General features: G+C 48.2%; 1 protein-coding gene across 4 annotated transcripts in view; it reads left to right on the top strand.

Annotated features, from left to right (window-relative positions):
• Positions 1–21,914, top strand: part of LOC144791082 (disintegrin and metalloproteinase domain-containing protein 9-like) — a 2,835,950-nt gene that overhangs the window by 377,274 nt on the left and 2,436,762 nt on the right. For all 4 annotated transcript variants that reach the window (XM_078665732.1, XM_078665731.1, XM_078665734.1 and 1 more), the window contains one exon: positions 19,857–19,935. In XM_078665732.1, the coding sequence (XP_078521858.1) occupies positions 19,857–19,935 (79 nt within the window). The remainder of the gene's footprint in view (positions 1–19,856; positions 19,936–21,914) is intronic.

Here is a 21,914-nt window from a genome sequence, read left to right as displayed (position 1 = left end):
ACACAAAATTACACTCCATGACCCACAATCCCACTCCACATAATGTCAGTACACTCAATACCACTTAATTATAATCCATATAATTCCATTGCACACCGTGCCACATAATTTTACTACACAAATTCACTCCACAACATACAATTCAACCACACACAATTCCACAACTAAAAAATCTAATCCATATAATTCCACTCCACACAACATACATCCACTCCAAACCAAAATGCTAGGGTAAAATACATTGTCATTTACAGCACCAGTAGCTCCAACTCTCAGAAATGCAAGTCCTGTTGCAATGCAAATGCTTGTTGAGTACTCCTGCCTCATATGTGTGATTTGACTTCTTTAAGTAAACCCTCCGTACATTCCTCTTTTAGTGGTCTGGCACACTCATGCACAAAGCTACTCAAAATCAGGGGGTTTACAACTGCAAAATAGTTTTTTGCTATGTTGAATGCCTTTTGTGATTCAGAAAAGTCTGAATTGTAAAACTGTTTTTGCAACTCATTCCTAATAGTAATTAGGGGTTGCATGAAAAGGTCACCCGTTCGTAACTGTGAATCACCATGAGATGAACCAATGGTTTGCAACCGCAATCTCGTTTGCAATCTATAGAAGAGTTACTGCTGAAAGGATTTGGTAACTCATTTCTAAAGGACAAGTGGTCCCAGTTAGACAGCTGTCCATTTGTAAATGGTGAAGGGAAGCCACAGAGGATGTAGGCAGTTGGCAGTAGTCCAAGGCACCACATGATGCCACCCTAGCTGTCTTTCCAAATGAGAACGTTTTTTTTTTTTTGGTTCAAATTTATTTTATTTTCATTTAGGTACAACAATGCAACAATCAGACAGTCATAGCCCCAAATGCGTCTGTAGCCCCACGGTTTGCGTTCAGTATTCTGAGGCTGATCCCTGTAGCAGGGTGCCATGAGTCCATGTAGGAGGGCTTGAGTCCTGCCCTGCAACCGACTGCCACTAAGAGCTCTCGTACCCACCCTCCCAACTAGACCCCCCAAAACCCCAACCACCCCTTCCCTGGAACTGCCACCCTCCCACCCCTTCCGGTGTGTCCCGCGGTGTAAATGTGTGGCCCATGAATGGACCCATATCAGACTTTTCGTGACTTGTCTCCCGGTGGCCCGTGGAACTCATCAGCTAGTCTAAGAACTTTGAGATATTTTGGGCAAGTGAACTCATGGAATTCGCGTGACAGCAGGGAGATTAGAGGTGCCCAGGTTTCCCTAAAGGTGTCTGTGTGAGAGACGCTTGTATCCGCTCCATTCCCAATATGTACCATAGCCGGTGAAGCCACCCTACGTGTGTGGGCTTCCGTGGAGTGCCCCAGAGTGGGAGGATATGTTGTGTCGCCGCCCCTATTGCTAGCCCCATTTGATGCCCTCGAATGGACTTAAGCGGAAAAGTGAGTTTGTTGGGCAGGCCCAGGATCGTGTATGCAGGAAGCGGGGAATTTCCGTTTCAAAACAGCTATCTATGTCCCGAAGGACTTCCTCCCAGTATTCCTGCACCATAGGGCACTCCCAGAGCAGGTGGATCATGGTCCCTATGTGTCCGCTGCCCCTCCAGCACAGGGGGTCCCGGCTGGGGTTGCTTCTGTGTAGTCTCTCTGGCGTCAGGTGCCAATAATATGGCACCTTGACTGCTGTTTCCCGGCTGTCTACGTTGCGAGCCGTGTGGTGCGCCCGGTAGTAGACGTCTAGCCATTCCTTGTGCGAGAGCTCGCTACCCAGCTCTCGCTCCCACCGTTGCTGTCCCGCGGATTTAGCTGTTGGCGGGGGGGGGGTCAATAACTTATACAGTTCCGTAATCGCCCGTTTATCCGAGGACTTGGAGAGGAGCCATTTCTCGTACGGCTTAAGAACACGGCCTACGTGTGGTATGACATCCTTACTGGTAAAGCCAGTGCCGTAGTTGAAAATATTGGAAGTGTTGCGGTTTGTCAATGGAGTACCCATCCCCTATATCCTTCAGTGTCATAAAGCCCCGTGGGTCAAACAAGTGGCCAGCCGAGTTGCACACCGTTTGTCTCCATTGCGGAAAGGAACCGGCGACCATTCCCGGCTGGAACGCCGGGTTATCAAATAACGGTGTCATTGGCGAGGGAAAGGTCGTGAGGTCCCTGGCTACCGCTACCGCATCCCAGACCTGGAGAAGTGTCCTGGTGATGGGTGATTTTTTGATGTACGCCGGTCTATCCCGTCGTGCCAGAAATGGGATTTTCCAGAGCGGCGTCCCAGCCATGGCCCTGTCCTGGAAGAGCCAGCGCTTCTCTGACGTCGGCCTGGACTACTCCAGGAGATACCGCATCTGTGTTGCCTGGAAGTATCGCCGCAAATCAGGGACCCCCAGCCCCCCCCTCCGCAGGGACCCGCGTGATCAGGTCGCGCCGCAGCCTAGGGCGTCTACCGGCCCTTATGTAGTGCTGTATTGTGTCTAAAGGTGACCGCTCAGAGCCTTCGAACTACAAGCTCATCGCCCTGCTCGACTTGGAGGCCAAGGCATATGCACACCTACTACTCAGCGACCTAGAAAAATGGGTGGAAGGGGAAAATGTAATACCAACGTATCAGACTGGTTTTAGGGCCAAGGCATCCTCAATGGACAACGTCCTGGCGCTAGCACATCTTTCAGCCAAGGCAACCTTGAAGAACCATCCCCCACTATTCTGCTGCTTTGTGGACTACAACACAGCATTTGACAAAGTGGACAGAAAACGCCTATGGTGGAAATTAGAAAAATGGGGGATACCACCAAAACTTTTGAAGGCTATTAGGTCACTGTATGAGGCCACCTAGGTGCGGGTTAAAACAAGCACTCGCACTGTCACTCGCAAAATAGCCACAGCAAACGGGCTGAAGCAAGGGTGCGTGCTGGCCCCCATCCTATTTAACCTTTACACCGCGGATTTGGGTGAGGCCCTAAAAGGCGACAGTCTAGTAGCCCCCAGACTAGGAAGAGTGAGGCTACCAGTTTTACAGTACGTTGATGACACAGCCATAATGGATCACATGAGGATAGGCCTACAAAGAGCTCTAATGGCCCTAAATAGCTTCAACATTGCCAATAGCCTGACAGTCAACCAAGGGAAAACTAAGGTCATCATTTTCGGATCCTACCACCAGAAACGGCAAGCACAGTGGCAGCTGGGAAATGCTCAAATACACTCTGTGGCCTCCTACAACTACCTGGGGGTCTGGTTCTCGGAACAGGCCAAAGCAAATGTCCACCTTAATCAGCTGACTTCGAAAGCCAACAAGGTAACACATTTGCTAAGACAACTAAGCCAGAACCTGATCAGCCCTTCCGCTAGCCCAATTCTGATAGCCTTAAGAGCAAAGCTTCTTCCTGCAATCTCCTATGGACATCTGGCATTCCCTGGGAAGCTGGACGCACTTCTCAACTCCGCCCAAGTTAAAGCTTACAAGTCAGTGTTACATATACCTAGGTCAGCAAGAAGAACCAGGCTGAGTCTGGAGCTTGGCCTAGCAAGGCCTGATGTGATCGGGCAGGGGACCTTATCAAGTTGTACCTAAGGATATTAAAGGCCCCGGCTAACTCCCTAAAACACCACTTGAGATACATCTTTGAAGACCCAGCATCGACATGGCACACTAGGCTGGGAATTGCAACTAAATCTCTTAAGATAGTGGAAGAAAATCTTGTGCGGCAGGACATCCCGCTGAACATTTGGAAGAGAGCTATTAACAAACAAGTGAACAAAATCTCCTTTGAACTTGATTATAAATCCCTTCGCCGTAGCCCCAATTTGGAACCCCTAAACCACTCATACACTGTGGGCAAAGCACAATCATATCTAAGCGAGGCCATCACAACACAGGCGCGAAGCAAAATTCTATCCATGAGGCTGATCACGCTCGGGATAGCAGATTTCAACCCCGCTTGGGCCCAAAGAGGGGACTCCATATCCCGCAGGCTATGTACGTACAAAAGGGAATCCTGGCTGCACCTTCTCTGTTGCTGTCCTCATTTCAAGAATGAACGCCGACGACTGCTGCGCCCGATCTGCCTCAATCGGAGCTTAACAACATGCTCGGAAGCATCAGCCCTGTGTTTGTCAACCACCAACACTATGTTCCTAGCGAGATCAGCGAAATTCGTTCACCAAATTAGTTTAGCACTAAAAACCCATAATGAGAGTATTTCATCACTCAGGAGGCTCACCTCAAAAGCAAATGATCAGAGTTGAAGTGCACTCGTCACGTAGCTTCATTGACAGTGCCACTTGCACGCCCCCATATGGAAGACAGTAAGGACTTGTCCCAACGCATGCAATGGCTGGGAAAGGCCAATTAATGGGACTAAGACTGTGGGAGCTGTATCCTTCTTTCTCATTCTGTTTTTTTTATATACCATTTTTTTAATTAGCACAGACGTACACCTTGTTTTAAACAGGCAAAGAAGTTTATTTTTAGAATTACTGTTCTGTACTTTCTCTTTTTACTGTAAAGATTTTAATTAATTGTACAGTTAATAAAAAAACCTTGAAACCTTGTGTCTTGTAGCTTTTTGATCATGCCTATCGGAGGGGTGACCGGAATGGTTTGAAATAAGTATAGCGCTTTTGGTAACAGGGACATCTTGACCGCAGCTACCCGACCAAGCCACGAAAGTGGCTGCTGTCTCCACCTCCGGATATCTTCTTGGATGTGCGTGAGAAGTTTGGTGTAGTTCAATTCCACTGTCTGAGCCGTTGTGGGTGTTAGTTCTATCCCCAGGTATGGGAGCGCCATTTGACAGTCCCCCTAGTTGCAGCGAGCCTCTGTTGGCTTGGCGGGTGTCGCACCCCAGTGGGAGAATTACCGATTTACCAACATTCATTTTAAAGCCCAACACCTTCCCGAACAGTTCCATTTTCTCCAGGAGCGCTGGGATCGAGACTCTGGGGTTGTCCACGGCGACCAGGATGTCGTCCGCATATAGGCTGATCGCGTGTTCCTCGCCTCCGAATGTAATGCCCGTGATGGCCTGGTTGTCTCGAAAGTGCTGGGCGAAAGGTTCTATATAGAGGGCGAACAGCAAGGGCGAAAGCGGGCAGCCTTGCCTCGTGCCTCGGCGAATGGCGAACGGCTTGGAGCTCGTTCCGTTCACCTTAACTGTCACCTGGGGAGACGTGTAGCAACTCGCCACCCAGGCCCTGAACCTGTCGCCTGCTCCAAATCTCGCCAGCGTCCAGTCGAGGTGGATCCAGTCAACCCGGTCGAACGCTTTTTCGGCGTCGACTGACAGAAGGGCCGCGTCTGTGGCGTTGTAGTGTGCTTTATCAATCACGTGCAGCAGGCGCTTGGTGTTGTCTGTGCTTTGGTGGGAGGGTATAAAGCCCGCCTGGTCCGGCTCTATTATACCTGGGAGACATGGGCCCAGCCTCGCGGCTAGGATCCCCGTGAAGAGTTTTAAGTTTAGGTTGAGGAGCGAGATCAGCCGGTATGCCGTGCATTGGGCCTTGTCCTTGCCCGGTTTCGGTAGGACAATAATGTCGGCCTCCAACATCTCCGGCGGAATCGATCCTGGCCCTTGAAAAGAATTGAACAGCTTCGTCAATACCGGGGCCAGGAGGGGGCAAAATGATTTATAAAAGCCCGCGGAAAATCCGTCTGGGCCGGGCGCTTTAAGCGGCTTGAGGCGCGCAATAGCAGAGACCACTTTGTCCAGTCTTATGGGGGCATCTAGCGCTAGGGCGTTTACCTCATTGAGGGCGGTTACCGTAGCTTCTTCTAGGTATGCTACTCCCGCCTTAGCATCAGAGGCTGGATCAGCCCTGTAAAGGTTGGCGTAAAATGTCTTGAATGCCTCCGCAATGTGGTCGTCTTCCATAAGCTCCCGGCCCCCCTCCTCGCGGATGAGCGGTATTTTAGATCAGACGATTTTCGCTTTGAGTTTGTTAGCGAGTAAGCGCCTGTTCTGTCCCCCCCTACGTAGTACGTGTGTTTGAGGCGCAGTGCCGCATATTCTGCCCGATCCAGGTCGAGGCTCGCTAGCTGCGCCCTGGCTGCCTTTAGTTTACGCCATATCCTAGGGGCCCCCGTCCGGCTATGCACCTGCTCCAGTTCCAGCACTTTGGCCGTCAGCTCCTGTCGGCGTTCCCTCTTTTCCCTATTGTCTGCAGCCGAAAGTGCAATCCGCTCTCCTCTGATGACCGCCTTGAGCGCCCCCCAGACCGCTGTCACCGCCACCTCCCCTGTGTCGTTCTGGCCCAAGTAATCTTTGAAGCTCTGGGAGAGCTGCTGTGTAACCCCCGTGCGGGTGAGCAGGTTTTCTCAGAGGCGCCAACTACCCTTGTGTGATTGCTGCCGTGGAACCTGTAAGCGCATTGCTACTGCATCGTGGTCTGATAGAGCCGCTGGGGTAACTTCCAAATCCCGTGTCATAGGGGCCAGGTCAGTAGAGCTAAGAAAATGATCTATTCTGGCATATGTACAGTGCTCATGGGAGTAAAATGTGTATCCTGGGGCTGTGTGGTGGGCCTCCCTCCATGTGTCCAGGAATCTCCTGCTGGCGAGCCATCGCTTCCCCTCAGTAGAGAGGGCCCCGGAATCGCCGAATCTCCGACCTGACTGATCCCTCTCATTGTCCATTACCAAATTTATGTCCCCGCCAATCAGTATGTGCCTCGCGCTAGTACTCATGACCTCCGAGAGTGCCCCTGTAAGAAACGCCTCCAGTTTGGTGTTGGGGGCATATATGGACCCCACTGTGATCGACAGGCTCCCGATATGAACCGTATGGGCTAACAGCCTGCCTTTGATTTCCGCCACTTTGTCCCCCACCCGGCCTTTGAAATGTTTGGCAAAGAGCAGGGCCACTCGTGCTTTTTTCTCTGTGGTGGATGAGTAGGGCTGGGTCGGGAACGCCCTGGACTTCATGCGGTGCCAATCCTTGGCCAGTAAGTGCGTTTCCTGTAGGAGGCACACCGCCGCCCCAGAGTTCTCTAGGTAGGAGAGCACCGCTCTCCTCTTGATAGGGTTATTTAGCCCTTTAACATTAAGGGTGAGGACCTGGATAGACTCTTCAGCCATGGGGGGGTATGTATCCGCACACTCTCTTCCCACGTTCTAATGCGAAAGCACCCACCCCTCCTGATCTCGCCGTCTGAGTGGATGGGACACACCTGAGTTCGCCCCGGAACCCCCCCCCCCCATCCCGCTCCCCCCCCCCCCCTCCCCCCCTCTCCCAACATGAAACCCCAACTGGTGAACATTGTCCCAGGCCTATGTAACGTCTGTCCAGGCCCGTGGTAGATTGGTAGATGTATGGGTTGCGTGGCAGTGGCGGCTCGAGGCCCCCCGTTCCGCCCCCCAACCGTGTCGCCACAACTTAGCTGTGTATCACCATCGCCTCAGTCTCTCATGAATCAGCGCCGGTGTCCTTGGAGACCTCTTGAATCGCTGCCATTGTCTCTGGATTCGGCTTAAGGCCTTTCCTGGAGGGACGTCCACGTCGCACCTTCTGCCAGCCGTCACCAGTCGACCGTGGGGATCTGGAGGAGGCCTCGGAGGATCGCCTCTCCCCGTCGTCATTTGGCTGGTCCCCTTCGTATGGAATGCCCAGTAGGGCGCAAGTGTCTCGCAGAGATCTCAGCTGTTGGAGGGCCCCGTTCCATTTGAAGATTAGCCGAGAGGGGTGCCCCCAGGAGTATGGGACCCCCTTATCGCGGAGGAAGGTAGTGGCCGATTTGAAGGCCCTCCACTTCTGTAGGGTAATTGCCGATAGGTCCTGGAATAGTTCCACCGAGTGGCCCTGAAAGCGAAGAGGCTGTTGTTGACGTGCCGCCTTCAGTATGCGTTCCTTGAGGGGGTAGTCCGGCAGGAAAGCCAGGATGTCAGGTGGGGGACCCTGAGTGCGACGGGCCAGGCCCACCCGATGGGCTCTATCAATGCGGATCTCAAAGTCCTCTTTTTCGTCGAGCACTGTTCGGAATAGGCTTTGTATGTACCCTGTCACATCGTCCCCCTCCGCCTCGGAAGGCACATTGCGTACTCAAATGTTGTTGCGCCTTGAGCGATTTTCATGGTCTTCCGTGTGGGATTGGAGGTCCGTTTGTTGCTCGTTGAGCCTGATGATTTCCTGCTGTAGGAGTTCTACCTCTTCGCTCCTGGCCTGCCCAGCGAGTTCAGTCGCGGCCACCCGCTCCCCAAGGTCATCGACGTCGCGGCGGAGCTCTTTGTAGTCCCCCGCCATTTCTTGTCTGAGGGTTTGGATGTCTTCCTTTAGAGAGGTGAAGTGGGCCTCCATGAACGCTTTAGTCGCCGGGGCTTCCCCTTCATCTCGGTCCTTTCCTTTAGGAGGTGGCGCCTGAGCCGGTTTGTCTGGGCTGTTGTCAGTCTTAGAAGTCCCTTTGGCCAGCATTTCGTGGATGGTGCGGCCCCCTTTGCGGTTGGAGGAAGCCATGGTCTATTCCCCTACAGATCCGGCTGTCCCTTGGTTGTGTCGCGCTCCCCTGCGGGGCCCCAGTCAAGCTATGGCGGGCATGTGATAGGGGAGGGGAAGTAGTGCGTTGGGACGGCGCTGTGTCTCTGTGAGGGTCGTGTGCCCCTCAGGCCAGGGTCCCGGACTATGCCACCCTGTGGCTCTCCTGAGCAATCTTCTCCTCCGTATCTCGGTGGCCGCGACCCGCTCCCGCGGCCCAAGGCCCCCGCCAAGCACCGGGGGCTCGTGGTATGCCCCCCGAGCTGCTTCCCCTGTAGCAGGGTCCGTTCTCACCTCTTGCTCCGCTGGTGGGTTTCGAGGGCTCCCTCTGTCTTCCGCCCCTTGGTGCAGTCTCGGGCGGCCGTTCTGTCGTGTGGTCGGCGTTCTTGCCGCGGGGTCGTTCGCTGCACCGCGGTGTGAAACAGTGGTCTGCCCGAGGACACTCTCCGGGGGCTCGTTTAATGCCCCCGAACTGTCTTCACCTCATGGGGGTTCCCAGGGGCTCCCTTTATCTTACTTTCTCAGCTTGTGGTCCCCGAGTGGCAGTGGTGGCGTGCGGCCAGTGTCCGCGGTGCGGGTCCACCCGCTGCGTCGTGGTTTGATGTCTGGGGCACCCCCCGGAGGCCCGACCCGTGCCCCCCGGTCCCACTCCCCCCCGCCTCTGAGGCCGCTTCCTTTGTGCGTCCGCGTGGGCAAATCCGTTGCTCTCTGTGCTCGGCCTGGCTGCTGTAGGCCGTATGGCGGCGCTATTCAGGACGCGGCCGTGTGTCTCAGGGCCCCTGCGGTGTCACCCCGGGATCGACGAGTGCCGGTGGCTCGAGTGTCCGTCCCCCGGGGTGGCGCCCTCAGGTCCGCTTCGCCGCACTCCTCACCCTCACCCGTGGTGGTGGTATGCTGCTTTCGGCTGTTGCGTCTCGGCCCGGTAGGCCCAAGCCAGGGCCTCAGGTGATTCTCGGTGCCGGTGCGGTGGGCGCCTCAGTTCGCGGGCCGCACCCCCGCGGCCTGCGGTCGAATTTCGGCTGTCGCTGCCTGAGGTCTGCAGCACCCGTTGGGGAAACCTCCGGCTTGGCAGCACAGCTTCCCAGCCGCTGTGCGGGGCCCGTCCGCTCCCCTCTCTCCAGGAGCTGGGCCTTCGTTTCGCGCCTCCGGTTGGCCGCGCCGTCTTGTGGGTCGCGCCTCCGCTCTCAAGCTGCGCCGGGACTTCTGGCTGCCCGGGCGGTGTCTCGCTCACCGTTGGCTGTCGGCACAGGGGCTTTGCGGCGAGGTGGTCTGCTGTTAGGCCCGGTCAGGGGAACGAGGACGGGGAGCCTCCGCAGAACACGTCGGTCTAAGCCGCCATCTTAGCCACGCCTCCCGTTTTTTTTTTTTTTAAGCAGAACTTTTATCTAACCTTGTAAGTACTGCTGGGCAGATGGGGGCAATTACCCTTGATCTTCCCCAAGGGACCACAAAGCCCACTAGATGCAAGGGATTTTGTTTGTGATATAAAAATATAGTGGTGGAGGCTACCCAACATGGGAAAGGCCATGCCCGCATCCCAAGTAAATGGAAAAACGTGTTTCTGCCCACCCAAGGGGCAGATAAGGTAATCACCCCCAATCGTCCCTCCTGTGGGGTTGGGGGGGACGGGGGCAGAGAACCCACTAGACGTCAGGCATAGTTTTTTAAAAACAAATATAGGAGTGGGGACTGTCCACCATGGCCATGGCTATACCCCCACCCCAATTAAATGGGGCAGCAGTCTTTCTACCCCTGTGGAGGCAGATTGGGGTAATTACCTCTGATCAGCTGCCCTCAGGGGGGCAGACAGCCCACCAGATGCCAGGGAGCTTTTTTTAAATATACTGGTGGGAGCTGCCTAGCATGGTCTTTTCCCCACCCCAAGTAAATAGGGTAAGGTTGTCTGCCCGCTGAAGGGCAGAAGAGGTAATTACCCCTGATCTGCACTCCCACCTCGGGGGGTAGAAAGCCAACAATATGCCAGGGATTTATTTTTTAAATATAGGGATGGGGGCTGCCCAGCATGGGCATGGCCAACCCCCAAGTAAATGGGACAAGTGTCTCCCTCCCCGGGATGTCAAACACCACTGAATGGCAGGAATAGGCGGAGTCCAGTGTGGTGTGATTTGCATGCGTCCCACACCATTTTCATACCCATAATTCCCTGTAAACCTTAAACTTTGAATAAAAACACACATTTTCCTCACATTTCTGTGAGGAAAACTGTAATCTGCGGGGAGCCACACATTTCCTACCACTCAGCATTACCCCAAGTCTCCCAATAAAAATAGTACCTCACTTGTGTGGGGGTGCCAAGAGACCTTGACACAAAAGGCCTGAAGTGCTACGTGATGATATCAGCAATAGGGGTACCTGCAGAATTTTAGGTGGTGCTCAGCTACCACCTATGAAAACCTACCAACCACATACATTTTTGAAAAGTAGATAAACAGGGGATTCCAGGGTGGTGTGCCTTATGTGAATCCCAAAAGATCTTATCCGCAATGTCATCCAAACCTCAAACTTTGCCTGAAATCACGATTTTGGAACAGATCAAACCGAGGTCAGTGGCAGTGAGCTCCCATTATCCTTGGTTTGATTAATTACTTTCACATTCACTAGGCCTAGCCATGCAAGTGGCACAGTGTTTTATCAGCACAAGTGAGGCAATGCTGGGTGATAGGAATTTTGAGGATTCCAGACGTTTCCATCACTGAAATATGAGGAAAACATGTGATTTCAGGCAAAGTTTTAGGTTTGCATTGCGTTGATGGTAAAGCACCTCATCGAATCCACGCAAGGCACACCACCTGGGACTCATCTACTTGTCTTGTTTAAAAAAAATGTGCAGGTTTTCTAGGTTTCCCTAGGACCTGCTTGAGTTAGGGCCCCAAATCCACAGCTACCTACTTTGCATAAAACAAATCAATTTTGAATGGAAAAATGCGATGTATCTATGTTGCGTTTGGGCCGTTTCCTGTCGTGGTCACTAGACCTACCCACACAGGTGAGGTACATTTTTATCTTAAAATGTATGGGGATTTCTGGGAGGAGTGAAGTTTGTGGCTCCACTCAGATTCCAGAACTTTCCATCACAGGAATGTGAGGAAAATGTGTTTTTTTTAGTCAAAGTTTGAGGTTTGCGCAGGATTCTGGGTAAAACAACCCAGAGAGAACCACAACAGTTTCCCTATCCTGGCTTCCCGAAGGTGTCAAGTTAAAAAAAAATATTCAGGTTTGCTAGGTTTCCATTGGTGCCAGCTGAGCCAGGGCTCAAAATCCACAGCTACCCACTTTGCAAAAAACAGGTCAGTTTTTAGTGGAAAAATGTGATGTAGTCATAATGAAAGGTATCAGAGACAATATTTACAAAATACATCTAATGTTGTTGGGGCTCACACTGGCTAAAAGGGACATTGCAAGGCTGTGGAAAGCAGTGGTCCCACCTTCGCTGTCAGCATGGAAGAATGGCCTTGACTTCCGCATGGGGTTGGAGATTCCAATTTTTAAAGCCAGGGGATGCCCTTGAAAACATCCAAAGATCTGGAAGTGATGGGCGGACTATCGAGGCCTCTAGCTGGAACCGGTATCCCCTGTCGATGTCTTGATCCCTGGATAGCCAGTCAGGCCACTGGAGTGCGGGACCAAGGGCACAGTGTTAAACTTTATGTGGTGGAGTGGGTGTTGGAGTGGTGCTTGAGACGTAGTGACGAAATAGTGTGACTGGAGGGGGGTTGTATCGTTTATGTTCTTTTGTTTTTTATGACCATGTATAATATAAACTTCAAGACAATTCAGCTTTATACACTGTGGCAGAAGTCTTCTGGGTTACAGAGCTCTGCATTGTATTTGATACTTGACACAAAATCGGTTTATAATTTTTTAAAAAGTGATGTATTCATGTGGGCCGTTTACTGTCGCGGGCACTAGTCCTACCCATATAAGTGTGGTACTATTTTTATTGGCGGACTTAGGGAAATGCTGGGAGGAATGTAGATTGTGGCTTCACTGAAATTTCCGAACTTTCCATCACAGAAATGTGTTTATTTCAGTCAAGGTTTGAGGTTTGTGTGGGATTCTTGGTAAAACAACCTGGATTAGAACCACACAGGTCATCCCATCCTAGATTTCCCTAGGTGTCTAGTTTTAACAAATTTACAGGTTTGCTAGGTTTCCCTAGGTGCCGGCTGAGCAAGGGCCCAAAATACCCACTTTGCAAAAAACTGGTCAGTTTTGAGTGGAAAAATGGATGTATCCCAGTTGAGTTTTAGACCGCTTCCTGTTGCGGACACTAGGCCTCCCCACACAAGTGAAGTGCCATTTTTTTAGAAGACTTAGGAGAATACTGGATAAGGAAGTTTGTGGTTCCTTGCAGATTCTAGAAATGTCAATAACAGAAATGTGAGGGAAATGTGTTTTTCTGTCCACGTTTGAGGTTTGCAACATACTCTGGCTAAAACAAATTGGTTAGAATCATCCTCAATTCCCTTAGTTGTCTAGTTAAAAAAAAAATACAGGTTTGTTAGGTTTCCCTAGGCACTGGCTGAGCTAAGGCCCAAAATCCACAGCAACCCACATTGCAAAAAAAGGTCAGTTTTGAGAGGAAAAATGTGATGTATCCATGTTGTGTTTTTGGCTGTTTCCTGTCAAAGCCACTTGGCTTACCCACACAAATGGGGTACCATTTGTACCAGAAGACACAGAATATCATTATCGAATATTTGTTGGACCAATTGGATTTCACAGCGTTTCTACCTTCTAAATGTAAACCAGTATGTAAGCAATATTGCGATAAATACCCTCTAAATCATGTTTGTACGAGTACCCACAAATTCAGTGATGTGCAAATAATTAGTGCTCCTGAACTCCATATCTAGTGCCCATTTCAGAAATCTGTAGGTTACCTTGAAACCTATTTTCATCTATATATTTCACCTTACTAATTGGTCTCTACTCAGTACACAATGAAAAATCTTTGTATGGTGCCGCTCAGTTGTTGGCTGTGAGTACCTCAGGTTCTTGGAGAAGCTACAAAGCCTGTAAATCCCCACAACCAAAAGCTTCTAGCAAGCATAATGGTCCATTGCTTTTGTAAATCGTCCATCATGACAATAAGTTACAGATGACAACATTGTTACAAACGGCTGCTTTGTCCTACTCCTTTTTAATATTTCTTTATTTCAACAATTTCTTCCTGGAAAACTTTGAGGAATCTACACATGTGACTCCTTTCTGAATTCTGAATTTAGTCTATTTTTTAGGTATATACAAGTTTCCTGGCTCACCCGTGGGATTCGCGTTAGTTTACACCACAAACTGGAAGTAGGTTAAAAGCACCCAAAATAGGATAGATGGGCTACCTCTTTAAAAAAAAAATGTGGTAAAAAACCCAAAAACTTTTTTTTAAATTTAGCTCTACATATTCTTGAAGGCAGGGTAGATGGTGAGCTTAGCACAGCACACTGTTCACTGATGTCATTTCTAGGAACGAATTCAGACAGTTTTATCCTGAGCACTTCTTTCCTATTTTACCCCCAAAAACTCAAAATGTTGCTATATTTTCGCTATTTTCTTGGTCCCCTCTAGTGGAATCAACAAAACTTGATATATTTTAGAGTCCCTAGGATGTTGGAAAAAAATGATTCAAATTTGGCATGTGTAGGTCATGTGGAAAAAATGTTATGAAGTCCTGAGTGAGAACACCCCAAATAGCCAAAAAAAGGACTTGGCAAGAGGGGAGCGTGGAGGAAGGGTTGAAGGCCCAGTTGTTAAGGGATTAAGGAACTTGGGCTGCCTTAAAAATAAATGTTTCCTTTTTGGAAAGGTAACACAGGGATGGTGCCCTGCTGTCCTTTGCAGGCCACCATTCCTGCATTAGTCGCCAATAACATGTTGTCATAAATTGCAACCTGCCTAATTTATAGCCCTTATGAGATCTGCCTAATTACACGACAGACTCTTGATGGCCTACCTCAAGCCACCATTCTAAGCTTCACAGTTATTTGATTGATTGGTCCTTTGTGTCTCAATTGATGGTTTATGCTGTTGAAGACTGCTCTGATTTTTTACTCCAGGCCTAATTAAGAGTTTGCTTGACGAGTATTCAATCACAAGCATGATGGATATCACGCTCATCTTATTACAAGTGCATTAGGATATAATTCATTTGTTAGAAGGCAGATAGGATATCCATCACGTTTGTGACAGAGTTCCCATCTGCCAAACTCAAAATCATGGCCATACCACGCTTGCACTCAATTTTGACCTGCGACAACAGTAAATGGGCACAGCGTGTATCACTAGAAAAGTTCCATTGGTTCAAGTCATGGAAGGGCTTCTTAAACAAGTCCACAATTGTGCCTTCCAAATGACCGTTCACTGTAGAGTGGAGTGCACATCACTCATTAGCAGTGAATCTATTTTTCAGCAGAGCGCCTTGCTCAGCATTTCCTCTTTTCTTTCTGGCCGCTTTCTCTATCTTGCTTGCCTGCTTTTTTATGGCTTTGGTCACCATTGCAGCAAATGTCTGTCTTTAAATTTATATAATTTGTGTGCTGCAGTCGGTTTGCTGCAACCAACATTTTCATCTGCTTCAAGTTTGCTTTGGGGCGCAATCTTCCAATTTTAGTGAGGCCTTGCAAGGTGGTTGACAAACACTCCCGGAGCTACTGTGAATTTCTTTGCTAATGGTATGACGTGTAGGAAGCTGGCTTTTAATGTAGTGGTGAAATAATGGATTGTGCTGCGCACTCCCTATCAATTTGCAAAAATCCAAATAGTAATCTAATCCAATGCTTAGTCTGCGCGTGCTAGGCGGGAAGGAGTTAGCTACCCTCCACTATGAAACCAAACACATACTTCAAATGTCAAAAGATCACTTGACCCTACCTGCACTGCGAAATACAAACATCCGTTTGCTCAATGTTAAATCACACTTTTCTGCTGCTTGCAATGTTCAACACAATTTCCTATGTGTAACAAATTAGTGAGATATCATTTGAATGAACTTTACACATTGAATTTAATGAAACGTACTTTTTTTGTCCACTGCGTTAATACATTTTTAACACGGACAAGAACAACCTATACAATCCAGTTATACGTAATCTTAAATTCATATTGTTGTTGTCGTGGATCCCAATGCATTTCAGGATGCAAGATCCCTTCTTAAAAAAAAAAAGTACTATATCAACTACAACGTATTGAAGCACAACAAAAGTGGTTCAAGTCACTACTGTTGAGAAGTCAAGACGACACATGTTCATCCTGTGTGGAAGTAAAACTAAACCAGAAACCTCCGCCAACAAAACACCAAGCCACACAGGGGTGAGACCTATGGGGCGCGTACATGCCCATAATCCACTTACCAACGTATTCGAGTTGCTATAACTATACCGTGTGACTGGCATCCGGGGGATTTGAGAGAATGATACCTGTGGCCTAAAAATATAAAACACATACTTCAAAGCAATATCCTGATTGCTCTCAGCTCTCGTGCTAGTATTCAAAAACGATTTCAATGACCTTTATTATGTTGACCTAACATGAAATATAGCCTTCTGGTTACATCCTCATCCCCTTCCAAATGACCGTTCACTGTAGAGTGGAGTGCACATCACTCATTAGCAGTGATTCAATTTTTCAGCAGAGCGCCTTGCTCAGCTTTTCCTCTTTTCTTTCTGGCTGCTTCCTCTACCTTGCTTGACCGCTCTTTTATGGCTTTGGTCACCATTGCAGCAAATGTCTGTCTTTAAATTTATATAATTTGTGTGCTGCAGTCGTTTTGCTGCAACTGACATTTGCATCTGCTTCAAGTTTGCTTTGGGGCGCAATCATCCAATTTAAGTGAGGCCTTGCAAGGTAGTTGACAAACACTCCTGGAGCTACTGTGTATTTATTTGCTAGTGGTATGACGTGTAGGAAGCTGGCTTTTTATGTAGTGGGCCACTATAAGGGCACACCATGCAGAAAGTCCAGACTGCCCTTATTGGTTTACAGGGGCTTACTTTAATAATCCCAAGTGCTCTTTCTGTGGTGGTGTGGTCAAGCAGCTTAGGCTTATCAGAGAGGAGTGTTAAGCATTTGTTGAACACCAGGTCAATAAATGAGTCACACACTCAAGAAGAAATCCTAGACCAATATATAAAAATAACAGATTTTTAAATGAATTTAGACACCACAGTACTTTCTCAGTTATCGATTTTACAAGAAAACAGTAAAAATGCTCCAGCAACAGTTTATTGGCGTTATGAGCTTTGAACGTGGTAATGTCATCCTACGGGAGGAAAAACATACACAGCAAACATATACTAGCAGTATGTGTTTGGAGGTGCCCTTTAGGGGTTAAGGTGCTTAGGGGTCCAAGGTCCAAAAAACCACCAGCAGTTTGGGTATACCTGCCTTGGGGTGTCTAGCTGCAGAGGGGGTGGTCGGGATGGTAGCCTTGAGCGCTATATTAGTAAAGTCAATGGTACTCGAAACAAAGAGGCTGCAAGGGGGTACTTGGGAATAAGTCTGGGGGAACCCAAACAGGGATCCAGGTTGTGAGAACCCGTAGGCCAAGGGGACGCAGGCCAGAATCATGAGCCAGGGCTGTGGGGCTCGGGTGCAGAGGTGTTTAGCTGACTAGCCACTTGTGTTGAGGCTGCCACAGTTCTGGGCTCCCCTGCAGAGTGGAGGAAAAACAAGACAGCAGGGCCACTCTCATCGTAAGTCTCATCAGTACTGAATCCCTTCGTCATGCATGCCAGTTTCCCTGGCGTTAGTGTCCGGGTTGGACACAGACAAGCCTTGGTTGATGCAAGTGCTGGATACTCAGGTACAGCTGGGCTCCTGGAGGGTCCAGCATTTCAAAACCCGGGAGAGAGATAGGGCTGCCCGCCTAGAGCTACAATCACTTCCTCCTGACGTGCTGCTCCCTCGTTGGGCCTGATGGCCAACAACACGGTGTGTTGGGCAGGTGCGGTTGGTGTCTGTGAATGCAGGGTAATGACTCCTCCCCATTGGAGATGCTAGATGGTTGGCAAAGTGCTAAACAGTCCTCCTAGTGTTTGGGTGACGCATAACCTTTGGACAAGTTGGGTCTTTGCAATTGTCGAGGTACCAGCGGCCAGGCTGCGTTTTGTTCCAAGTTCAGGGTAGGTCCTCAGTTCTCCCAGTGACAGGTCTTCTTTTTCTTTCTTATGTTTCCAGGTAAATACATCTATCTCTCTGGTGTGGGGAACCCCTAAATGCTCAATTTAGGGGTGTTTAGGGGAATACATTGTAGTAGACAATGGGCTACCTGCCAGTAGGGTGACTACCCCACCTATATGACTATTTCCTGTGAAAAGTGGGCATAACCCAGATCCAGACATGTCTATTTTCACCCAAAAAAGATGGTGAAACCCTTCTCTGGCTGTCCACTTCAGGTAGTTCACCTTATGAGTGTAACTAGCCTGTTAGTGAAACACACCTCCTGAATATTTAATTTCCCACCTACACTTGTGCCAAATGGACCTCAGGGCAGAGGGCGGCATTCCCCAGGTCTGAGGGTAAGCCGTGGTTGCATATCAAAGGTGGCAGAGGCTTAGCCTTGATATGTTAAATTCTTTAGTCACCCTGCTGGATGAGATGTGATCACCCTCTGCTATGCAGGCATTGTTCCTGGCCTCTCACCTACAGGGGTCAGAATCTCATCTGTGGTGGGAGGCTGGATGATACCAGTCAGTCAACAAATGAAGGGCCCAATTACGAGTCTGGTGGACCTCTTGGTTGCGCAGTAGTGGCGATCCAGCCACTGGCAGTCCGACCGCCCCATTATGACTTGGGTGGTCGAACCACCATAGGATTGTCGCTGCCGCTACTGCCAGGGAACTGCCATTCTTTTGAGGAGGTGCGGCAGTCCAGAGGAATGATGTGGTCCTGCCAAGCATATTATGAGTTTATTCTCCGTTAATGATAACCGTTACCGGGCAAGAGAGGAAACCAAGGGGACCCTAGAGGGGCCCTCTGGTGCCTCACCCCATGTGAATGCACTCAGGGGAGAACAGCATGTACTCCCCGGCGTGCGTACGCAACAGTTCCTGCATTGCATAAATTTAACAATCCATGCGGTGCAGGAACCTTGTGTGGCGTTACAATTGTGGTGTCTTTTTCAAATGCACCGCTGCCTTTGAAAGAGGCCCCACCATGGGACCGCCACGCTGCAGGCCCGTCTGACCACTTTGAAGTTGTAAACTGGCAGACAGGCGGCAGTGAATCTTTCTGTGGGGGGCACCTCGGTGGTGTGCCGCCCGCACCGCCAAAGTCGTAATTTGGCCCTGAGTGACTTGTAGAGATTCAAGGGGCATCTCCAGGGTGCCTGCTGGGTGCATGTCTTCATAAATCAGATATTGCCAGCAGTATGGATTTATTAAGACAAGATGTTTGATACCAAATATCAGCATTTTCAGTGAAGCCATTATGGAGCTGGGTAACTCGTAACAACCAGTGCCCGATTCATGCCTTCAAAAGGACTTCCCGATAACTTGCAATGTCTAGCAACGGAGCTAGACATCACAGGGCATATCTGCTCAAGCAGATATGCCCTTACATGTAATATAATGCACCTTCCCGTGAGACCTGCTGTAATGCTGACTTAAGTATAGTACATGCAGTGTACGTGGGCATTGCAAACCAGGAGAGATCAATGTCGTGTTTTCGGAATGGCTTGCTCCAATTTGCACATCCTGATTTGTCAGTCTGCAAGCAGGATGTGTGTTGGTCACTGTGGGTGACATATTACATGCTGCAGCCCTTAGGAACCCTATTTAGTATCCATGCCCTGGGTACCAGGGGTACTATTTACCAGGGACTTACAGGGGTGCTGAAGTCTTTGCTAGTTGGGTTGCAATTAAGCATTTGTCTTGTTTTTAGGGAATGAGCCCTGGCACTGGGGCCTAGTTAGCAGGACACCAGTGCACTACTAATTAACATCATCATAACGAGGGAACAGACCATGTCAAAAAGTGACACTTTCCTACAACATGTCAGTGTCCTATATAAAAAATTATTAATGCTTAGGCTTCATAGTTCCGTACCTTCAGACGAGATCATCTACACACTACCAGACGAAGAGCAGAATTGGTAGCTTTTTTTTGCCTATGCCTATAAGAATGTATGTCGATCACTACATGAGTTAGGTCACATGCCTTTTGTAAATATTATGTTCTGGATGCATTTTCACTTTTTGATTCTAACAATCTCCTGAAATATTTTTCACAAAATGTAAGTGCATGGTGAACAGTTTCTTCCTCTCTTAGCTTTCTTGACTTGAAAGTATGTTCACTTTTATAGATGGCAGTTGGGAGAGCAAATGACTAGGAGTCAAGATGAAGATAACTTTACTCAGCTGTGTTAATTATACAACTGTTTTTTATTTTGTCTCCTTTATAGAACCTTTTTACCAACCGATTTTGCTATTTATTCTAATGAAAAAGAGGATATCACACAGTATTACCAGGAACAAATGAAAGTAAGTTTTCTGGGTGCTTTTAGGGATATTATTGATCGTGTTGTGATGGAAGAATGGGCTAGGTGTATGAACACATGTTTCCATAGACACAGAATGGGTAAAACCCTTTGATACATCTGGCCCATGGTTGCTTGCTTTTGGGTAGCAGTAGGCAATGTTTGAAAATGTGCTTTAGAATTGTGTGAATTGGTTTTTTTCTTCAAATATTTAACTTCCAAGCATTCTATAGTGTAGTTCCTATATTCCCAATAGGATCTGCGTATTGGAATAATATATCCTGTAGATGTGACATAGGACTGAGGTCAGTATGTCTCTATCGAATATACTAAACTTAATTGTCAGTGCCAGCTAGCTCAGAGGTCACTAGAAACTTTCTCAAATACACAAGAAGGGAATAGTTGCTGACAACCGCATAAACATGACAACTTTGTTTCCCTAGGACTGGAACAAATATCTTCAGAGTCGTGGAAACAATAGATAACTAGTTCACTCAGTCAATCGTGCATGCTTCGTTTCTACAGAGTTGCAGAGAAATAGTGAGGCGGGCGTTTTCAATAAAAAGTTTATTGAACAGTCTTCTTTCTCATGCAAGAGAGGTGAACTGCTACAATCGTTAGACAGAATGCAAAGTATAATGCATACAGCGAGAATAGTATTATGAAATAATACTGTAATAGCATTGTCTAGTGCTATGACATATAAAAATACATACATAAATAACACAGACTAAAATACTCAACTGGTGCTTCTAAAATACGCCTACCCCAATGTACCTAACCTAGGTCTAGTATGAGGGAATAAGTAAATATGGTCTTTTAGCATAGGTTTAGTTCTGCCAAGAATTGCAAAAGGTTTCTCTGGGTTCTAAACAGCTCCATACATTAGAATGAAGGGGGTTGGTACCTCTGTCTCGGACTCGATTTCATAACACCCCGCAAGGGGAGTCAGAAACACTGGAGCTGGATTCTCGGCAGAGGAGGACAGCTTCTTGTCAGTGCGTCAGCTGGAGAGTCTGCTTCCTTCGGTACTTTCTGTAGCCAGCTGCGTCAGGCAAGTAGGTAGTCGAACTGTACCGAACCACACCGTGCTTTGCTATAGCAAGTGAAGGTATATTTATACCTTGAAGGTGTTTAGGAATGCCAACTTTGACGTAAAGTCGGGAATATGAACGTCATGGATGAACCCCTAAGGAATAGTTCATGCATAATAATGAGTTTCTTGGAGAAATCAATATCCAGGGTAGGGGAAGTACCTTCTGCTTAAGAGTCTGGTTTTCCAAGAAATTGTTGTGACGTTGATGAACGGATTGGAAGTAGCCATGCCTGTATTTGGGTAACATGGGCTATGCCTAAATAAGGGATTGATTTCAATGCCTATATAAGGGCAAAGTGGATTGTACCTATATAAGGGCATTACTCAGGAAAATTCATTCTGGATCTAAAACGCCATACAACACCCACTCCACTTTCTTATGTACGACATTACTAAGTTCTAAACACGTTAAACATATCTAAACATGAAGTGTTAAAACCCACCCAAAACACATAAAAATGCATTTGAACTGGATGTACACATAAAAGATGCATTGGTGCTGTACGCATTAAAGCAATGTTTCATTCTAATCATATATGTTGACATTTGGATGCTAAATGAATGCATCTTGAAAATATACATTTATGAAATGGCTCGTGAATACAGAAGATAAAAGGCTGAAACCATTTCATGTCAGATTACATGAAACTTGTTTGTGTATATGGACAAGGTCAAATATTGTCTTTGAGTTTTTTAAAGAATTCTTGTTCTCTATGAATAGTTCTACTTTAAGCAGATTACTTGTGCCAAAAAATGAAAAATACAAATTTGGAGGTGAAAAAAAAATGAATAATAGGAAAAAGAGTCCCAAATTTAGAACTTTGTTTTGAAAAATGAAGGTCAAATTCAAAGTCTCTCAGAACACTGTGTGCCAAATCAAAAGTCAG

Source organism: Lissotriton helveticus, chromosome 11 (assembly GCF_964261635.1).
Source record: "Lissotriton helveticus chromosome 11, aLisHel1.1, whole genome shotgun sequence".
Taxonomy (NCBI): domain Eukaryota; kingdom Metazoa; phylum Chordata; class Amphibia; order Caudata; family Salamandridae; genus Lissotriton; species Lissotriton helveticus.
Note: the sequence above shows the minus strand (reverse complement) of the source record. Positions and strands in the feature narration are given on the sequence as shown.